At 37.2% G+C, this 22,299-nt stretch overlaps 1 protein-coding gene across 3 annotated transcripts in view; it reads left to right on the plus strand.

Moving 5' to 3' along the window:
• PTPRZ1 (protein tyrosine phosphatase receptor type Z1) overlaps nt 1–22,299 on the plus strand; it is a 163,158-nt gene that overhangs the window by 137,912 nt on the left and 2,947 nt on the right. For all 3 annotated transcript variants that reach the window (XM_082472220.1, XM_082472222.1, XM_082472221.1), the window contains 14 exons: nt 1,743–1,828; nt 4,384–4,404; nt 4,573–4,669; nt 7,181–7,263; nt 8,595–8,729; nt 9,283–9,417; nt 10,234–10,397; nt 12,008–12,143; nt 13,563–13,709; nt 16,706–16,799; nt 17,123–17,196; nt 19,288–19,416; nt 19,869–20,015; nt 21,610–21,752. In XM_082472220.1, coding sequence (XP_082328346.1) covers nt 1,743–1,828; nt 4,384–4,404; nt 4,573–4,669; nt 7,181–7,263; nt 8,595–8,729; nt 9,283–9,417; nt 10,234–10,397; nt 12,008–12,143; nt 13,563–13,709; nt 16,706–16,799; nt 17,123–17,196; nt 19,288–19,416; nt 19,869–20,015; nt 21,610–21,752 — 1,591 coding nt within the window. The remainder of the gene's footprint in view (nt 1–1,742; nt 1,829–4,383; nt 4,405–4,572; nt 4,670–7,180; nt 7,264–8,594; nt 8,730–9,282; nt 9,418–10,233; nt 10,398–12,007; nt 12,144–13,562; nt 13,710–16,705; nt 16,800–17,122; nt 17,197–19,287; nt 19,417–19,868; nt 20,016–21,609; nt 21,753–22,299) is intronic.

Consider the following 22,299-nt stretch of genomic DNA (forward strand, 5'->3'; position numbering starts at 1 on the left):
GCCTCTTTTTAAATTGTCTGAGATGCCATGTTATTGCTTGAGGCTCAAATTCTACATGAAGTTATCTTCTGAAGTCTCATGATTTAAAAAACAAAAAGAAGGGAAGCATTTTCCTTGTAATTTGCAACAGGCATAGGAATAAGAAGTGTTTTGCTCTTTTACCTCTTTTATCAACTGTATCAGTTCTGTGTCTTTAACCACCACTGTTTTGTTTTTCTAGTTTATATTAAAATTCTTTCTTTTAGTACAGCACAATTTCTCATTAACATATTTCGAATTTTGAGACCAATTGATCTTGGTTATCTGTTGTGTTTAGTTCCCTTCACTTTCAAACATACCTCTTCTACATATCCTGTCAGTGTGGGTTATGCAAATTAACTATACCATTATCCAAAGTCCAACACAGTTTATTATTAACAATAAATAAAATAATCCAAAATCAGGTTGTCCAGGAAATCCAGAATTCCCTGTTCTACTTCTTAGAAGAACGGTGATCAAGGGCATCTCCTCCTTTTACTTGAAGACCAATTCGTGAAAGAATTACCAAAAGACATGATGGCAAATGAGAAGTAGTCAGTTTGCTTGTGGAAAGAGGTTAGCTGTGCAGGATAATATCCGTGGTTTTGACGAAGCTTTACTAGGAGAACTAACGATTTAAATGTGACAAATTATTTCTGTTTTCTTGTCTAATTATAAAAGCTACTTCTAGGCAAGATCCTTCTGTAGGTGTGAAGGTGGAATTACACCTTTGTCTAGTGTTTCTTAAGGTTAACTCGCTAATTCAATTTTAGTATTCAGGTATACTCATCCAAAAGAGAACAGATGGATTCTAATTTTTTTTAAATCAACAAATTCTCGGTAACTGAAGCTTAAAAATATTAAATGGCCTAGATGCTGAACATCTGTTGATGTAACTAACTGGTTCTAGTGAAATGTGTTTGATGTTTCCTTGTCAGAGGAAGGAAATTGTGAAATTGCACACTGTGAACTAGTAATATGTTTAATCTAAGAAAGTCTTTCCAGGAAAAAAAAAGAAAAAAACAGAACCAGGTAAAATAATTTGGCCCCTTCACAATTAGTTAACAGATCCAATGACTTTGTTTACATAGCATATTTTCAAGTTAGAATTCTTGAAATTTTACAGATTAAAAGTCCCAAAGGTTTTTGACATTATCCTTAATGAATAGTCTGCATATAAATGTTTTCTATTATTTATAGAAAGAAGGAAAAAATGTTTTCAAATGTAAACATCTGACTATTTAACGGAGAGGCATTAAACTGTACAATTTTATAAAACTGAAATTGCACTATATATTATGTTTAGTCCAGGGTAAAATTGAAAATATATTATTTCTGCATTTTTTTCCCAGAATTTGCAGGCAACTCCCACTCATGTTAAAGAAAGTTATCCATAAAGAGATGCATTCCGTTGATAAGAAGTGAGGCTGTGGTATTATTTATAACTTAACATTGAAAATTAAGTTTCTCTTTAGAGTATGAAAGGAAAAGAGATTCCTGATCAAATCAGAATTCTAAAATGCAGGTTATGATTGAAAGTAAATATAGAGAAAATTGGTAATTGTTGCTGAATGTTTCTTTGAACATAGATTCAGTCGGGATTATAGGAATAAGTGAACTTTGAAGTTGTTTTAGAAGAAGGCTCTTTATAAATCTCTATAAATGAGAGGCACATTTATTGCTGTTGAATTATCCTTTCCAACCTGATTTTTTTATTCACTTAGATGATGTTGGAGCAATTCCAGTAAAGCACTTTCCAAAGCATGTTGCAGACTTACATGCAAGTAGTGGGTTTACTGAAGAATTTGAGGTATGATTTTAATATGTCTATTTTAAATAATATGGAAAATAGTAAATTTTAAAAATTCAGCAATAGGCTATTTCTTGACATTGAAACCATTTTCACTTCTAGCAAGATTATTAGTTCCATAATCAATTATGTGTTTAGGATATGTGTTATGGTTATCATACAATTTAGAAAATTGATTTTCCATTTTAAAATTCAAGTTGTAATAGTGGAAAAAACAAAAACATTGTTAATTCTCTCCCATAAAATCAGAGCTCTAGTATTCTTTTTTTAATCTGAATTGGTAACACTGATTCCTTTTAATTTCCTAAATTATATAAATTATAGTAAACTAGTAAATTTCATAATTTTCAGCCAAAGTACATACAAGCTCTTAATTGTAAAGATTACAACAGTGTAAATGCAGAAGCTCTTATTATACGACATAATAAATATTATACAAGGTAAAACCCCATCTTCTGAAGAAAATATGCATTTCTAAAAAACATTTGAACTTCACAATCACTGAAAATTTTTCTAGTATTATTCTGTAAAACACTCTTAGATGGTAGGGGCAGAGAAATTTACTGCAAATTTATCATGGCCCACTGAACTGTCAGTTAAGGAGCTTTTTCAAAATAGGGTGCCAGAAACCAACAGTTAACAATAATAACCACAAAACACAAAGTTACTCTTATTGAGCACTCCCTAATATGCCGATCATTGTACTAGATGCTTCTACATTCAACCTTCACCCAACTCTGGAAGTTATTTGTTTTCATTTCTATTCATATTGCTGATGAAATCAACTTCCACAGAAGTTAATTAACAACTAATAAATAGCAGGGTTGGGATTCAAACCTAACACTCATGTCCTTTCCATTCTAGAAATCGAGGGATCCCCACCCCTTCCCCAGCCTCTCCCCTTCAGGAAGCATCACATTGCTTTCGCCTCCTCACCTCAGCCCCAAGTGCTCAGTTGACCTCACTCTTTGAAGCCCTTTGAGGTCTGATCCTGATCAGAGGATATACCATCGTCCCTAATATACACAGAAACTGCTCCCCACGAATCAGATCAACAAGAACATATTTACGGAAGCAAAATGCCAGAGATCAGAAAGCTTTAAGAAACCAAAGGAAAGAGAAATGAAATATATGTTTTCACTAAATTAAAAACAGTAGGAATCAGCTAATTTAATCTTAAAAGAAGTCTAAGTCATAGCTACATTGAATTAGAAAGCAGTGTGAAGTGACTACTAAGTAAAGTGGAATAATATGAAGAATTATATTTTTAAAACATCAAATTATTTTTTCCTACCATAATAGAGGTTACTGGGTGGTGCAGTATTAACTTGTAGAAACTATCAGGCATCCATCAAACAAAATCATAGTTGCAAAAGGGAGAAAATGCTAAGGGTGTGTCTAATCTTCCAGATGTTAAAAGCCATAAGGAAAAATAGACAGTTTATTGTAGAAGTTGCTGATAGGCATATATACAAAGGCAGAGTCACAGTTTTCACAACTATAAAATCATTTTGAATATTATTAAGCAGTTCATAATGATTAAATTAATAAAATAACCTCACATTTTTACTCAAAAAGTATTTTCTTAATTCCATTGCTTTTAACTCACAGTCTGATTGAAGAAAACTTTTCATTAACTTAGTAGTTAGCTTAATAACTAATAATGCTACACCTTTTCAGTGGTTCATATATTAAATTGTTTTTAAATCTAGAGTCAGAATGACTTGCTCCAGAAGAGGACTTAAAAGCTTGTTTAGTGAAAGGCTGAGCCATTTTGCTGATGAATCAGATTTATATTTAAGTTATATACTTTCTCAAAAATTATAAAGCTTTCACGTTATTATCTTAATATGTACTAAATAATTGTAAATTCCAAACTAATATATTTAGATAGAAGACATCCCTGGGAAGGATTTTAATTCATTTTAAAAGAGAAATGGCAGAAATAATTTCTCTCTACCCATTGAAGTTTTATTTTAATTAAAAAGAGGTCTACTAATTAAATATGTAGAAAGTAGTACTATCTAAATTTTGTTTCAAAAGACATAGTATATATGATAAAAAAAAATTTCAGGAGATTTCTAATGTTTTGACAGCTCTACAGACCACCTAATAGGAAACTGTTTACTCTTTAAAATTACTCAAAATAAACAAACAAAAAAAATGTACTACTAATTCAGTTTTAAATAGTTCTATCATGATCAAATACAATTATATTTGAATATTAGTAAATCTGACTAGTATGTTAAAATGTGTCATCAAGTATGTGGTTTTTCTCATCAGCATTTTTAAAATTCGTCATATTATTATACCACTGTCCCCTTCTAAAAGTGTTATTTTTTTCCTTTTACATAATGTTAAGGTTCCAAACTGTTAGAAGTTTTGATTTGCATGCAACTGTTTGAGACATTCTGTTTTGTTAGTATTTGACAAATGTATTTATTGCATGATCATGGTTTTCCATTGTAAACCTAATATGAACACTTTCTTTTCTCATTTGTCGTGTGCTGTGGAATTTGATTTCTTTACTTTTTTGGCATTCATTCCCTCATTAGACACTGAAAGAGTTTTACCAGGTAAGGCATTATTTCACTGCATTTTCTTTTAGCCGAGAAATAGTTGTAACATATAAAAAAAAATTTTTGGATAGATTGTTTTGTTTGTTTTGTCTTCTGTAGTATATTTTAAGGCACTTTGTTTGAAAGGATGTGTGTTAAAACGTTATGCGTACAATTTCTTTACAGGAGGTGCAGAGCTGTACTGTTGATTTAGGTATCACAGCAGACAGCTCCAATCACCCTGACAATAAGCACAAGAACCGATACATAAATATTGTTGCCTGTAAGTATATCCTTCACTCAACTCTGACTTGTTGTCATTGTCGTTGCGGTGCTTTTAGTTCAATGTCCTGAAGTCCTCTGACAGCAGACCTCGGTGTAGCTGTTTCAGGACCTTTGTATCAGGGGATGAGACTTGCGTTAGATAATACGGAGTGTTTTACCACTCCAGTTTAAATACATTCTGCAATTAATGACATCTGTTTCTTTTGAACAAAATAAACTCATATTTTTTTTAAATTAATTTATTTATTTATTTTATTTTTTTTGGCTGTGTTGGGTCTTCGTTTCTGTGCGAGGGCTTTCTCTAGTTGTGGCAAGCGGGGGCCACTCTTCATCGCGGTGCGCGGGCCTCTCACTATCGTGGCGTCTCTTGTTGCGGAGCACAGGCTCCAGACGCGCAGGCTCAGTAGTTGTGGCTCACGGGCCTAGTTGCTCCGTGGCATGTGGATCTTCCCAGACCAGGGCTCGAACCCGTGTCCCCTGCATTAGCAGGCAGATTCTCAACCACTGCGCCACCAGGGAAGCCCTAAACTCATATTTTAATCCAGTCCTTTCTTCAGACCCCATGGCCTGTAAATCTGTTCTTATGGTTTTCTGTCATTATTTATATTCCACAGTCCTATTTTCACTTGAGATCCCCCTACTTGATGTGAATTTACTAATGAAATGGGATTTTCTTTAGACTCTATTTTTTCCTTCTACCCTTTTCCCTCCTCTCTTGCCATTCTCCCCTGGGGTCTGATAAAGGGTTAATTGGATTCATTCTTTTTATTTCTTCTCTCCCTTTACTACCTTAGCTGACCTCTCTTTTTCTCCTCCATGAGCAGCTTTCTGGCTCTTTTCTTTAGGACAAGTTTACCTATTTTTTTGTATGAAATTAGCAGGTTTCTTCCGTCTTATTGCAGCACCTCTTATTTACATCTGTTCCCTTTTATTTTCCTTTATAGCCCCCTCCATTTCTTAAAATTCATCTTCATTCTTCCCCAAAACTTCAACTTATATCCTTTCTTATATATTCAGTGGGCCTTCCTAGATTCATGTGAACATGGTATTACCAGCTTGGTTATTTAAATTCTGGTTCCATTCTAGTTTCTGGAATGGGAATTTTTACGATCACAGTTCTAAGTAGTTTGCATGGATGCTGTCTTTTTTTCCCACAAGGTCTACACCAGTCTTTCCATTTTGATAGAAAGTTCTGCTTCATGTTTGTCTTTCTCAACAGAAGCAGCTATCCTGCTACACATAAAAACTCAGTTGCTTCTTGGACAGGGTGAAGTGGTTGTTAGACCATTCTCTCTACAAGCTAAATAGAAAATACCCACCAGCTAATTAAGAAGCAGATAGAGGTTAACATTTGTTGAACACCTACTATGTGCCTGGCACTGTGAATTCGTCATTTCATTCCATCCCTGAAATAACCTGGCAAGATAGAGGTAATAACAGTCCTACTTTGAGATGAAGAAAAGCAACCCGGAAAACTTACCCAGTAATACCCTTCTGAAAATCCGAAAACCAAAATGCAAAAGTAGCCTGGCATCCAGGCCCATCTTTCCATGGCCACACATCTATTTCTGCCTACATTTCCTGCATCTTTGCGAGCTGCTGATGTCACCAAAGTATTATTATCCCAGAACGTCTCTTTAACTTGTCATAGTTTGGTCTGTATTCATTTCTTCATCCTTGAAAAAACAATAGTCTGCCCAGTGAAATCACCAAGTGTCCTTCTAGTGACACTTTCCTTATTATGCAGTTCCTCCAAATATAGTTTCTCTGTAGAACTGAATTTAATCCCAAATGCCTCATTTCAACACATTTAATTATGACCGTGCACCATGTATAAGTTACCACGGTTTTCATCCCCTCTTTACTGACAGTACAGGATCCGTGTCCTCCGTTCTGGGGCAGTCGTTGCCCTGCCTCCCTTTGCAATAGTTCCTCTTTGAGGTCTTCCCTTGAAAGAGCTGTTTGCTCTAACCATTACACGGAAACTTTCTAGACCCCTTCTGCTTCCTTCTCTACTTCTTCTTCTGCCATCAGCCTCCTGTTCAGAACATGCATGCTGCCATCCTTCCTGAGCTTTCCGACACCCCCGTCACTCTTCTCTCCCCTTCACTGGCTCTGCAGTGTTCACAGCCCCAGTATCCGCCTTTAGAAACCCATCTAAGATGCCAACTTCAGGATTCAACCTCTATGAAAAGGTTTATTTTCATCCCAAACCAATACAGTTTCTGTCTTCGTGTCCCTCTAGGACTCTGCACCTCTCTCTTGACACCGGAACATTCCTCTCTGTGTATATGTCCATTCTCACCTTCCACATTGGAAACCTTGAAAGAGGATTTTGTTGTATTTATCTTTATTTTTGTCATCTCTGTATCCACCAAAAGCTGACTAAAGTAAATGATGTTTGCACTGATTTTAATTGTATTTGATAAATTATTATGTAAATATTAATGAACTTTATGCTGAAAAGCAGTTCATGCTATAGTGAAATATTTTCTTTTTTTTATTACAGATGATCATAGTAGGGTTAAGCTTGCACAACTTGCTGAAAAGGATGGCAAACTGACTGATTACATCAATGCCAATTATGTTGATGTAAGCATGTTTCAACTGAAATTTTATGAAAATTATGTTAAACTATGAATTTATTATACCATGGTATTGTACATAGAATAGTAATAAGTATTACATGAAAGATAATAAAAAATACAAATTAGTAGTAAGAGATCCCGTAGCTAAAGGTTTTCAGATTGAATGGCATTCAAGCTATTGTACTTGGTTTATCTCCTGGGTGAGAGAGGGAATTCAGGCTGAGAAATTACATTCAAGGTAGGATGTATATATTCTGATAGTTTTATAGCTCCTTAAATAAGAGGGGTAGGATCAGCGCTTATTTGGAATGTCCCATAGCTCCTAGCACATTACTATGTAGATAGCAGCTGATAGATAAACTTTGACTGAAAAATTCTCAGGGTAGTACTGGCTAAAAGGCAAACACATGATTTCTAAACCAGTTACCAGGCTTTATAACCTTGGGCCCTTCACAGGATACCCAGCTTTGTGAAACTTACTGTAGATCTCCAGGGACTGCAGACCACTGACTAACTTACTGGTTTTTTTCGTGTGGTCAGTTGAATGCCAATGGAACTCAGTTATTTTCCTGACACTGACCTTGCAGTCTAGCTGCCTTCAGGTTTATGCTGTTTGGAACAGTTAATTCAAAGAAGTGAGTACCAAATATAAGTATACCGTAGGTTTGTTGTAGGCAACCACTTCAGGCTTCCATAGCAGGAAGTGTGTATGTCAGATTGAATATGAGCTTTGGAGTTAGAACTGGTTTTGAATCCCAGCTCTGCCATTGGCTAACTGTGAAAGCTCGGAAAGCCACTTAACTCCTCTGAACTTCAGTTTCCTATCTCCAAATCAGGGATGATGCTTCCATTTTGCATATAAATTAAGGGTTAAGGTTAATGTTTGTAAACTATCTTGGCCAACAGTGGGTAATAAGCGAAGGATAGCTATTAATGATTAGCATTGCTCAGTGCCACCAAGGAGAGGGTAAGGAGAAAACACCAAAGGTTTCCTGACTATTATAGACAACTGAGCCCTAATGCCTCAAACATATTTCAAAGCAGCACAATTAAGCACCAGATGTTAAGCATAGTAAACAGACTTGGATTAAATGCACTTAGACTAGAGGTGCAGAGAATAGTGGTTGTGTCAGTGCAAAAAGAACTCTTTTTTTTACAAAAATTATAACTAAAGAAGAGTTGCTGTCTTTGCTAGTACTAGTAAGTTTCTCTAACTTTGGAAGTTTTTTTTTATGGTTTTCTTTTATAGCAAAAATCTCCTGATCTTAGGAACTGAACAGCTAAAAATGGCATACAAATTTGTTAGTAAGAAACATTTGTCATTTGTTTCTTCAGGGCTACAACAGACCAAAAGCTTACATTGCTGCCCAAGGCCCACTGAAATCTACAGCTGAAGATTTCTGGAGAATGATATGGGAGCATAATGTGGAAGTTATTGTCATGATAACAAACCTTGTGGAGAAAGGAAGGGTATGAAGGTCATCTATTATGCCATCCCCGAGATAGTGATTAGAAATGCTTTAAGTTGCTTTTGACAGAGTCAGCATTAGGAAGCAGCAAAAGTCAGGGAAGCTAATCAGGATTCCTTTCAAGTAAGTATGACAGCTAAAGGGAAACTGTTAAAGGTCAAAAAGTTTCACTGTAACTCAAGCTACCTGCTATTTAAATGCATTCTTCATTCCGTAAGAAAAAGCAAATGAGGTTCATTGAAAAGCGATGCAGAGTGAAGTAGATTTTAACTCATGGGAGCTGGATTCTAGTCCTGGCTTTATAGCAACTCAGTACATCTGGCCTCACTTTCCTCATCTGAAAGGGGGAGTTTGCATCTGATCATCTCAAGTCTCTTTCAGCCCTGTAATTCTCTCTCTGCTCTCCTCTACAACAAATCTGCAATCACTTAGAACGGAAAGAACATGTTTAGAAGAATGAGGGAGTCACGGTATCAAATCTTTACTGATTTCAGGGATGACTTACACTAAGCATTTGAAATATGAAAAGAGCATCTTGACTTTCTCTTTTGCAGAGAAAATGTGACCAGTACTGGCCTGCTGATGGGAATGAAGAGTATGGGAACTTTCTGGTCACTCAAAAGAGTGTTCAAATGCTTGCATATTACACTGTGAGGACTTTTACTCTAAGAAACACAAAGATCAAAAAGGTGAGCCCACAAATGATGGCTATCATCAATTGAGTAATACATCTCGATCCTTTTTTAAGAAAACAGGTGGTATAACCGAAACAGGGTAAAAATACAAATAATTAAAGGCATTAAGAGTTCTTATCACAGCTACACCTCAATCCCAAAAGTTTCTTCCAAGTCTCTTAATGCCAGATGTGGCTTTAGCACCACATTGGTCATGGTGCCAATGGTGGCAGTGACACAGGAACAGAAGTCCCTGCCCCGTGTGATAACTGCACATCCAACTGAAAATAGTGGAGACTGGAAAAGGGGAGGAAAAGAAAAAGAGCAAGTTATAAGTCAGGGTTCCTTAGAAAAACATATATCTGTATGTGGATATATATGTATGTGTGTGTATATATATATATGTATTTAAAGAGAGAGAGAGGGTGTTTTAAGAATTGACTCCAGGCTGGAAATTCAGGCAAGATTTCTACGTTGCAGTCTTTAGGAGAATACCTTCCTCTTCAGGAAACCTCAGTCTTCGCTCTTAAGGCCTTCAACTGACATTATGGAGCATAATCCGGCTTACTGGAAGTCTTACTGATTTAAATGTCAATCACATCTAAAAAATACCTTGACAGTAACATCTGGTGTGACAGGTGTTTGACCAAACTACTGGCCACCCTAGCCTAGCCAAGTTGACACATAAAATTAACCATCACAAATGACAGTGTACTTTTTTAGCTTCGTTATGAACCACCAACATCAAGCTATGAATCCAGAGATGATGTTTAAGGACCCCGTGGGTACATGTTCCTATACTTAGCTGATTAGCTGTCTGGTCTCTTCCAGGGTTCCCAGAAAGGAAGACCTAGTGGGCGCGTGGTCACCCAGTACCACTACACTCAGTGGCCTGACATGGGAGTGCCAGAGTACTCGCTTCCCGTACTGACCTTTGTGAGAAAGGCATCCCGTGCCAAGCGCCACGCAGTAGGGCCTGTTGTTGTCCATTGCAGGTGAGTCTCAGTGCCGGGTTTCCACACCCATAGAACTGCTTATGCTAACAAAGAGGGAATCAGTGGAACAAAGGCTTTGCCAAAGTGGGAATGATTTCACAAGCTGAGGGGCATGAAACGTTGGTTACTGGGAAGTGAGTATGCCAGACTCAGAATTGGATTGCTGAATATTTCAAAGCACCAGGTATTTCTATGATGTATAATATTCTATTTGATTGGTTAATTGGATTTCAGCTTATTAACTGCGTGAAGCAGGCAGAACAACGTTTTGTCATTAAACAAGCATTTATTACAACATAATGTCGTGGGATAAAAATGCTTAAGACACAACCCCTGTTCCTAGGAGTTAATAGTCTATTGTAGACTTAATACGCCAGGTTTACATTAGAAAAACCAAAGTGCACAAAGTATGGGGAATTTTGCAAAATATTTTAAGTTGTTTTTAAACAGTTTGGGGTCAAAACCCCGTTCTCATTTTCCTGAGTTCTGTCTAATATATCCTATTGAACGTGTAATCAATTCATCGTTGCCCAGGTACTTTAATTTCCAAGACTGAGTGAGTGAATAGAAATAATGATGTTTCAGAGAAAAAGAAAAATGTGTTAGAGGCTTTAATTTAATATTTTTCAGTTAAAACAAAAATAGCAGTTACTGTTTACTGCGTGCTGACTTCTGTGCCAAGCTTTATGACCACAAAAGTCAAATTCATTTCTATGTGGAGTATTTTTGTCAAAGCAGCGTCTGTGTTTTTACAGAAAAAACTGTTTTCCTTTGATATGCAGAGTATCTCACACATTCTAATTACCTATCTCAGGAGTTATCCTCAAAGTTTGAGAGACCTATCTTGAGTTTTTTATCTGTGAGCCTGACGATAAGCTGAGGGAAACAGGAAGATGCAGGAAAAATAGCTGTGAAGGTCAGGGATTTTTCCTAGCGAATGGAAAAGGCCCAGAGCCTTGTGCAGAGCGGGTGCTAATTCTTCACTGTAGTACTTCCTACTTGTCAGAGCATTTGAAAAGAATCCCTGTCTCTGAATTCTGTCCCTCCAGTAGAGGCTTTGAAGAAGTCGTTAGATAATGGCCCTTTAGAAATGACTGAAGTTATTCTTTATTCCTCACCATCTCACTGAAATGATATTTTCAGCTGAAAGCCTTCGCAAACTCTTTTTTTCCATTAACGCGGAAACCTTTACAAACATGTTTACCTGACAATACAGACCCAGAGACCTTGTCTTTTCAGAGTCTGGTGAGGCCGATGCTTTCATTCTTCTCAAATTAAATGTCTATTTGCTATACTCTGATACATAATATTTCCACTGTATAATGTATAACGAATAATAACTGTAATTGAAAATAAAAAATCTCCAACAGGAATAATCAGATTGCTTTGGAGTTTGACCTGTAAGCAAGAAAGAAAAAAGAAAACTTTGTTTGCTATTTGAAACATTATGCTTAACTCCTAAGCTGCTTACTGTCTTGGACTGCTGAATTACTTACTAAGTGGCTCATTTGCTTGGAGAAGGATACTAATTTACAAGACAGCCAGGAGTGACCAATCCTCAAATGTATTTTATGTTGACATTGAAGTCTCTTTCTCTGTGTGCTCTTCAGTGCTGGTGTTGGAAGAACAGGCACATATATCGTGCTAGACAGTATGCTGCAGCAAATTCAACATGAAGGAACCGTCAACATATTCGGCTTTTTAAAACACATTCGTTCACAAAGAAATTACTTGGTGCAAACCGAGGTATGATAAAAAGGATAATTTCCTTTATCTAAGGGTTGGAAATGTCCCTAAAATGCTGGATAGACCAGAGTTTGTATTACCAGGTGCGTTAGTCCCATGGGGCTCCCTGTAATAAAGTGCTACAAACCGGGTGGCCTAAAACAACAGAAACGTGTTGTCCCCTACTTCTGGAGGATAGAAGTCCAAAATCAAGGGGTAGGCAGGGCCATGCTCCCTCCGAATCCTCTAGGGAAGGATCCTTCCCTGTCTCTTCAAGCTTCTGATAGCCTCATATTTCCCTGGATTTGGCAGCCTAACTGCCTCCTTCTTCACACGCCTGTCTTCCCTCTGTGTCCGTGTCTGTGTCCAAATTTCCCTCTTCTTATAAGGACACCAGTCCCTACCTCATCTTAGCTAACTACATCTGCATCGACTCTATTTACAAATAAGGTCACATTCTGAGGTACTGGAAGGTTAGGGTTTCAGCATATCTTCTGCGGGGGCGGGAGGCGTGCACAATTCAAACTATAACACCAGGTACTTGCACATAAGTCATGGATGGACCAGCTAAATTTTGCCTATTTTATGACCAAATGGCGAATATTTTTAAAATGACACTGGTCACAGGCAAGATTCAGAAAAAGAGTAAGTGGATCAGTCAACCCTCATCTCCTCTTGCAGAATCCTCAAGCTTTTCCAGCATGTAATGAATGAATGGATTCATTCTCATATTTAAATAGTATGAATTATGCTCAAATTATTCCCTTTTTTAAGCCCAGATCATTTACCCATATATGACACGGGACAAACTCTGCATACCTGTATTTTATTTTCACTATTTCTAAATAAAAATGGATTTAAATTGAAAACTGTATGGCAGCTTGAAAGCAATAAGAAACATATGACTGAGTGGGCTTCCACACCAAACCAACCAAACTTCATTCCATCAAGGAAATGACATTCTAGTCAGATAAGACGAGGGAAGAGTCCCATACATGAAATAGAAGATAACTATTAAAAACTGTATAGATAATTGTGCTAAATTATATATGACTGGCTAAAAGGAGAATTGGAATGGGCAGAAGGGGAAGACACATCAGAAGTAGAGAAGTCAGTGCAAAATGTGGAAGAGGGTCTCAGGTTTGAAGGATGAGCAGAGAGGGCATTGCTTTGCCTCCCCAAATCTTCCAGCGATCTCCTTCCCTAAACGCCAATGCACAAGAAATAAAGAGGTGAGGGATGGAAAGAGTTGTATTGTTTCTGGATGACCACCTTTTCCTCCATCTGACTTCCTGCCAGGGCTGGTAAGCAATCTCTTGTGGGTCCTCCCTTCCATTTTATAAAACGCTTTTTGTCCATCAGTGGAAGATACTACTTTTGTACCTCAGTACATATAAGGAAAACCTGAGGTGATATCCCTGTTTGTCATTGCTTTGCCAGGAACAGTATGTCTTCATTCATGACGCGCTGGTCGAGGCGATACTTAGTAAAGAAACTGAGGTCCCGGACAGCCACATCCACGCCTATGTTAACGGGCTCCTCATTCCTGGACCAACAGGCAAAACAAAGCTAGACAAACAATTCAAGGTGAGTTCTCTCGGAAGCCCCTCTCTTGGGTGTCACCACAGGTTGGAATGTTCTTGCATCTCCTCATTTGAGTGGACAAAGCCGTGTGGACAGGCTGAGTGCTCTGTTGGCCCAGTGGCTCTGTTGTGTCCTTTACAACAGGCAACAAAGCCACTTGGCAAATTTCAAGAACCTTAATTTTGAGTAGCGAGAGGGAAAGTTCTCAGAAACCCTAGAAATGCAGACGTGGTCCAGGAAAGGAGGGCACAGAACAGAACAGGAGGAACAGGCAGAACTTCTAACACAGACGGTGTAAGTGCTCTTCTCGCTTTGAGAAAACCAGACCACTTAACCACGAGTGCTGTGGCTCAGGCTGTTTGTGCTACTTTTTGGAAGAGTCGGTCTCACTTGAAGCCCCCAGACTAGAATAGGCCACCCCACAAGAATAGCTTCTTCAACCCCAGTTTCTCCCACCCACCCTGTCACGAGGCAGTCAGCTAGACAGGGGAGCATGCTTTGTTCAATGTTCTACCTCTCACAACTTAGCTCTCTGACTTCCAGAAACCAGTCAGCAAAGAATTCAGAAAGCAGTTGTTACCAGACCTGCCTGCAGAGATAGGGGGATTTGCAGAGCTGTCATCTTCCAGAAGAATGAAGGCTATGTTATTTTGTTCCCCATTATTTCTATACTAACCTCTTACTTCTCAGGGTTGCTAGAGAAACAGGGCCAATTTCTGAAGAAGGAATGTCTAGGAAGAATTCAGAAGGCCCTGGAAAAACCCAGGAGAGTTAACAAACCTCCAGATTGAAGTTTTTTCTCTTTTCTTTTCCGCAGCTTACAACATAGAAGATGTAGTCATGAGTTCCCTCTGACTTTTTACCTTCTCGTTCAGCACCTTTTGTGCTTTGGGAGGAGTAAGAGACAGATGAGGGGTGGAAGCTGAACTTAGAACTTGCAGACAGGAAAGCATAAATGTTTTATTCAGCCAAGCTTATGTGAGTCATAAAGGAACACTTTAAGGAAGAAAAAGTGCACAGTACAGCTTCCAGAAACAGATAATAAATGTAAAGCATTAACATGATGTTGCTAGGATGGCTTTTTTCTAAGTTAAAAATATACATCTATTACCCATTTTCTTATTTAAATATGATTTACCCCCTACACAATTAAATTAATAAAAGAATTGATATTGCTTATACTGGATAATTCAGGATCAAAATGGAAATATCAGTTATGAGATCAGAATCTAATTAAAAACAGAGACATTTGACTCTGTTTCCTGTTAACATCCTAACTAGGGAAATTTGGAAGGGGGGTGTATATACTGTCCTATAAGAAAAGGTATTTATTCAAGTTTACCCATAGAAAAATGTCCTTGAAATGAATTGCATGTCTATTTATTCAACAAATATTTATCAGAAACCCACCTCAACATTGAAAAGTAAAGAATCAGGACTTTCCTGGTGGCGCAGTGGTTAAGAATCCACCTGCCAATGCAGGGGACACAGGTTTGAGCCCTGGTCTGGGAAGATCCCACATGCCGCGGAGCAACTAAGCCTGTGGGCCACAACTACTGAGCCTGCACTCTACAGCCCGCGAGCCACAACTACTGAGCCCGAGTGCCACAACTACTGAAGCCCATGCGCCTAGAGCCCATGCTCTGCAACAAGAGAAGCCACCGCAATGAGAAGCCCATGCACCAGAACAAAGACCCAATGCAGCCAAAAATAAATAAATAAAAATTTATTAAAAAAAAAAAGTAAAGAATTGAAAACACTAAAACAATACTGAAAAATAAAGAATAGAAATTTGTTGTACTGTATATGAAAGACTTTTTATGCAAATATAATAATTTTTATGCAAATATAATTAATATTGAAAAACAGACAAATGAACCAGAGGAACCATGTGTGTATGGAAATTGTTATATGACATTACAAATTGGTGAGGAAAGATGGATTAATCAATGAATGATATTAGGACAATCTCCATGTAGAAACAAGTACTGTTAGGTCCCTACCACACCTCAAACACTGAAATTATTCAAGATGGATTAAATATCTAAAGATGAAAACAAATTTTTATAACTATTATAAGAAAATATTGGAAAATATCTCTTGAGAACTTCAGGGTAGAGAAGGACTTCTTAAATTAAAATGTTAAATTACAGAAATCTTAAGGAAAAACTGAATTGGCTGTAAATGTCTGTGTGATTAAAGAGAACAAAGACATTTGCAACTTTCTTAGCAGACTGTAGATTTACATTTAATAGTCAAAACCCCCTACAAATTAGTAAATGGCAATGAAGTAGAAATATGAAAAGGCAATCATCAAAGAAGAAGTAACTAAAATCAACAATTTCACAATAAGTAAGGAAATGCAAATCAAAACCGGGATATACTTTTTTCATCTGTTAGCCTGTCAAAAATTAAACACCAGTGACGCCTAATTCTTTATAGAAACCCTCACCTGTGCACATTAAGAAATATACAAAGGATATTCATTGCTACAAAGTTTGACATAGCAAAACATTGGAAATAACCCAAACATTCACTAACTGGGGAATAGATAAATAGCAAGTAGATAATTCGTGTGACTGAGTACTAAAATAATGAATAAAATCCAACTATATGCATATATATGTACACACACACATACATACACACTCACATGCAATTTATCTCCCAGCTGCAGTGTGAGATTTAAGTAGAGAAAATGGAGGGCCCACACCATAGAGGAAGGCTCCTAATGCTGAAAGTCAAACTAGACGTCAAGTGTTCTCTGCTTATTCCAACCCTCCTGGTATAGAATATAGAACATAGATGTACCAGGGAGTCCCCCAGAACAAGTTTAATTCAAGGAATTCTTGGAAAATAAGTCAGATATATTTATATTCAGTATCTTATCTTTGTTGAGTCTCCTGTGTATCTGAGTGTGTGTGTGTGTGTGTGTGTGTGTGTTTATTTGAGGGGCTTAAATGAAATAATCTGTATTTTTCCTTGACACCCTTTCTCAGCTCCTGAGTCAATCAAATATACAACAGAGTGACTATTCTACAGCCCTAAAGCAATGCAACAGAGAAAAGAACAGAACGTCTTCCATCATCCCTGGTAAGCTATGTTGAATTTTGGAAGAAAAAAACCCCCAACTTTTTAAATAATAGAAGCCTTGTAGATAATTTGACAATATTTGTACATCTTGGAACAAAAACAATACACTCATATTTTTCTAATCATGCCAGATAATATAACTTAACAAAGACTCTTAAACCTTGAAGTCTTCGTCTAGAAGTGCAAAATACATAGAAAAACTAGCTTAAAAGTCAAACACACTCAACTTGCAAAATGCAGCTATGTTTTGGCATTTGCAGGGGCGGGGAGGAGATACAGTGCTAAGAGCTTACTTGTTTATGATGAATGTTCTGTATTCCCAGTGGAAAGATCCAGGGTTGGCATTTCATCCCTGAGTGGGGAAGGCACAGACTACATCAATGCCTCCTACATCATGGTAAGTCAGAGAGCCCCTGGGGAGACTGCTGCAGCTTGTGTTATCAGAATCAAAACCAGAGTGGGCTGCCCAAAGCAGTGACTGGCAGATAAGGGAGGCACCACAGGTGGACATGAGTCGTATCTGATGACTGCAGGCTCACAGCCCACAGCAGCAATAGAAGCACAGCATTCCTTGATGTTTTTATGTGTGCTGGGACTGGAGAACCCTTAATCAAGACAACGAGTAGATGTGGGAACCAAACTCACCATGAGTAGATACAAAACATCCACTCACCTGTCTAAGCAGCTCCATTTCATTCACCAAAGCAGATTCCCCGCAGACCCGGGATACACCAGCTTTAGCAAAGTCCAGTCTCGTTCACATTACCACTCCAGGTTTGCAGCGTGGTTCTCACCCTGCAAACCGGGCTCATTTGGGGACTTGGATTTCTAAAGATACAATACTTTCTTTCTGCATTTAGATCTACTATCAGAGGGATGAGTGCTTTAGTAGCTGTTGTGTGACCTTCATTTCCATTTTAGGTCAATCAATCACAGAGTTTGCCTTCAGATGAAAGGGTCCTAATCCCCGTGCCAAAATCACTGTTCTGTTTATCTAGAAAATACTAAGGTATATCCATGCAAGAAACAGGGAGATGTGTGGAGGTGGCATCTAAAAGCATGCCACACTTAAAATAGGGGCATCTTAATACCCCTATTTTAAAATATCAATTTTACTCCTATCCCAGGAAGCCAATGGCTGAGAGACGCCTCGCTGGTTAGCACCTGAAAATTCAGGTTCTAAAACACTGACTCATTCACACAAAGTGTTCTTAGTGTAGAATGCAACAGCAGATGCTTGTGATCGTGCACACATTTTCTGCCTTCAACAGGAGCTCCCAGAGAAGCGGAAAACAACCCCAAAACTATTCTGTGTTAATCCTGTCCATGAGAAGCAGATAATCCACCCTGGCTGAGCAGAGAGGGCATTTTATCCAATAGATCTTTCCAAGTTTCAGGAAGCAGATATTTTTACTTAAAAATCGAGAATGGGTTAAGAGAACAAATATAAATATTGCATTGTGTGCTGGTTAGATAGAAGACAGACTGTTCTTGTCAAGAAAATAATTAAATGCTGGAAAATATTACCTACAAAACTTGCCACATTATGTCTGAAGATTTACAAAATAGGATGAATATTTATCTACCTGGAATGACTTAAGTGGGATATTGACTGAAGTTGCAGGATAAAGTAGAGGTCCTTTCAAGGTCTCTTCCCAGCCAAAGAATCTACAATTAACCAGAAAAACATTTAATTATGTACAACCTGTTCATTCAAATCCGAATATATGAACTTAAAAATTTTCTGCTTCTCAAACAAGATTATAACCAAAACAAAGTCAATTGAGTAGAATTCTACTTGATGAATAAATGAAGATAAAGCTTAAAAAATAAAAAATGAAAATATTCCACACTTCAAATGAGCCCGTGGGAGATAAGAATGCGATCTGAGAGATTCCATTGCAGAAGGGGCTAACTGAGCCATGATTTTGGTAAGCAGTAACGTGGAAATCATGATTAATTCAATGGCACCAGCTTTCAGGTTTCTGCAGCAACATTTGCCAGGTGCCCCCCGGCTCCTCTCCCGTAGTGGCAGCCAGGGTGTAAAGGTATCCGGTTGCCAGTAGGTGTGAAATTTAGCACTCTGCCATTGGGACTTGTGAAAAGTAAGAAATATAAAATCTCTACATTTCCGTTCTATCTAGTGTAAGAGACATAGTCCAGAAGCCATTTTTGTTGTCTCCTCCTAGAGGTGATAGCTGGGTAAGCTTGGGCACAGCACTTAATTTCTTAAGCTTCAGTTTAATCATCTATAAAATGAAGATCACATTCCCTTTCTCATAGTACTACTGTGAGGAATAAAGGAAGAAAATGTTTAGTGCTATACCTGGCATATAGGAGGTGTCTGTAACATTGGCTATAATAATCACATTATTATTTATAGACACAACCTACAAATAAAAAGACAGTACCCATTAATCTATAAATGTTTTTTGAATGTTTAAAGTCATATGCCAAGGCTCTTTCTATCTTCTCTTTGGTTTTGTAGGGTTATTATCAGAGCAATGAATTCATCATCACCCAGCATCCCCTTCTCCATACCATCAAGGATTTCTGGAGGATGATATGGGACCATAATGCCCAGCTGGTCGTTATGCTTCCAGATGGTCAAAACATGGTAAGTCCCTCAGGTCATTCTTGGCATGTTCTTTACAGGGTAGGTATCAAGTCACAACCACCAGGAGTCCAGCATACAAAGAATGTATTTTTTTTCAACCAATAAACTAATATTGAAGTTGCACCTTGTCTATTATTGGACCTGGTTTGGATGCAATATCCCAGGTCTGAAATTGTTGAATGACAGTTTTAAATAAAAGTAGGTTGAAATCAACTTAAGTATTTATTATGCTGCTTAAGGAAATTAGAATTGCAATCATGAAGGAAGTCAGTCCATATGTTTCTATTTACATTTTTTTAAACAAAACTTGTTAGGATATTATAAGAGTAAATTTTGAGATTCAAAGAAAAATTTGAGTTGAATTGTCTATGGCAACCAGTTAATTTCGTTTCACAGTCTGACTTAAACATTTTATTAAAATCTAGAATCTTCTTTGGTTTTTAATCCTCCAGGCAGAAGATGAATTTGTTTACTGGCCAAATAAGGATGAGCCTATAAATTGTGAGAGTTTTACGGTCACTCTTATGGCTGAAGAACACAAATGTCTGTCTAACGAAGAAAAACTTATAATGCAAGATTTTATCTTAGAAGCTACCCAGGTATGGACTTAGTTTAAATGACAAGCTTTTCATCTTAAGCACATGTTAAATATATGCCAATTTAAGAATCTCTCCTAGAAATAAAAAGAAGGAATCTGATTTCTTACAAATTGAGACAGATTACCCAAATAATAAATTTTACCTCACTTGTCATTTTCATTTTCAAAATCTTATAGAATCATTAAACAATTAGCCATCACTAAACTCTACCATCCCTGACTTCTACACACACAGGAAGTCAAAGATTTCTCTTTTACTCCAAAGCAGTTGCTGATGGAAGTTAAGTTGAAAATAAAGAGAGTAAAAAATAATTTCATTAATCCTAATTCTCACGTTTTAAGGCAAGTCCTTACCTTGTATTCTCCTAAGTAAAATGGGAAAAATATTACCTACCAAAAAAAGCTTACTGCTCTCTACTGATGTACAGAGGGTTGTTAATTGAAGAACTGCTTTGAAAACATGCAGTGCAATGAACTAGGGTTGTTTTACTAGACTCCTGATTATCTACAAGGCACCAATTTGAATTCTTTGTCAATAACTATTTCTGTGATTACAGCACAGTTCATAAATTATTGCACAGCTCCTGTGAAAGATTGAAAGATGCTAATAATGATGAGTAAAGCATGCGAAATTCAGAGGACTTTCTCAATCAGAAAAAAAATAAATCATGTTTTAGATGGTTTAAATATTTCACTTTACCCTAATTCTGAAACTGGTAAAACATATAGGATACATAAGAATATTTGACCAAAACTTATAAAATTGATAAGGCAAATACATTGTTTTCTAAATGTTTTACAGTTCTGCCTGAAACTGATGTTTTATATTTTGTGAGTCAAGGGTCCAATTTTATTATTTTTGTGTGAATAACCATTGTTCCAGCATCATTTATAGATCAACAATACCAGTTCAGTCATAAATCAAATTTCTATATATGTATAAGCCACTTTGGGAAACTGGGGATCAGAGGTTTAAGAGATTTAAAGTCACACGACCTGGTTTGGTCACTTAATAAGCAAAGATCAGAACTGGGACTGCAGTGGAAACCATGTCTCCATCCTCCGTACCAGCATTTCCCACACCGTGTCAAGCAATCTTATTCTTCCCTTAGTTAAACCCGAGTAACGGTGGTATTTGAAGAAGTCTATGCTATTTTTTTCTTTTTTCTTTTTTTAAATTTAAGTATAGTTGATGTAAAATATTATATAAGTTACAGGTGTACGATATAGTGATTCACAATTTTTAAAGGAAGAAGTCTATGCTATTTTTAAAACAAATTTTAAAACTGAAGATTTCTTTTTGTAAGTTTAAATTTATCGGCACAGGTACATCTTTGTTCATGATTTGATTGGCAAGATAAGCCCACCAACAAGGTTTATTTCTGAATAAAAAAGAGATCACCTCTGTACATGGCAAATGTGGTGTCGCGGCAGTTTCTCCCTTCCACGATGGAGGACAGGCTGCAACTACTGCTACTCACTCAGCGTGTTTTTTGGTTTTATTGCCTTCCTATAATTCCTGATTTACCTCAATTCCTCTACACACCAACCAGTATGACACTTTCTAAAACAGTAATTTTTATCTCTTCTTATAGGATGATTATGTACTTGAAGTGCGGCATTTTCAGTGTCCCAAATGGCCAAATCCAGATAGCCCCATTAGTAAAACTTTTGAACTTATAAGTATTATCAAAGAAGAAGCTGCCACCAGGGATGGGCCCATGATTGTTCATGATGAGTAAGTTCCACACTTTAAATCAATTCACACCTGACGTTCTCTGTGTGTATGTATATTTCTGTTGTCTTTGTACTAACCTAGTACTTTGGACCAATCGTGAATTGTTCAGCCAGGGTGGATTATCTGCTTCTCATGGACAGGGTTAACACAGAACAGTTTTGGGGTTTTTTTCCGCTTCTCTGGGAGCTCCTGTTGAAGGCAGAAAATGTGTGCACGATCACAAGCGTCTGCTGTTGCATTCTACACTAAGAACACTTTGTGTGAATGAGTCAATGTTTTAGAACCTGAATTTTCAGGTGCTAACCAGCGAGGCGTCTCTCAGCCATTGGCTTCCTGGGATAGGAGTAAAATTGATATATTTTTTATTTACCAGAAACAGGAATTTTTATCCAATAGATCTTTCCAAGTTTCAGTTGTGAACAAATAAAAAATGCATATGCTGGAATCATGTTATATATCAATACATATTATATATGATGCATATGATAATATTACATAATATATATTATAACCTCAGTCAGATCATTTTGATTTACTGCCAACTCCT

The sequence above is a fragment of the Balaenoptera physalus genome (genome assembly GCF_965194825.1).
Source record: "Balaenoptera physalus genome assembly, chromosome: 8".
NCBI lineage: Eukaryota > Metazoa > Chordata > Mammalia > Artiodactyla > Balaenopteridae > Balaenoptera > Balaenoptera physalus.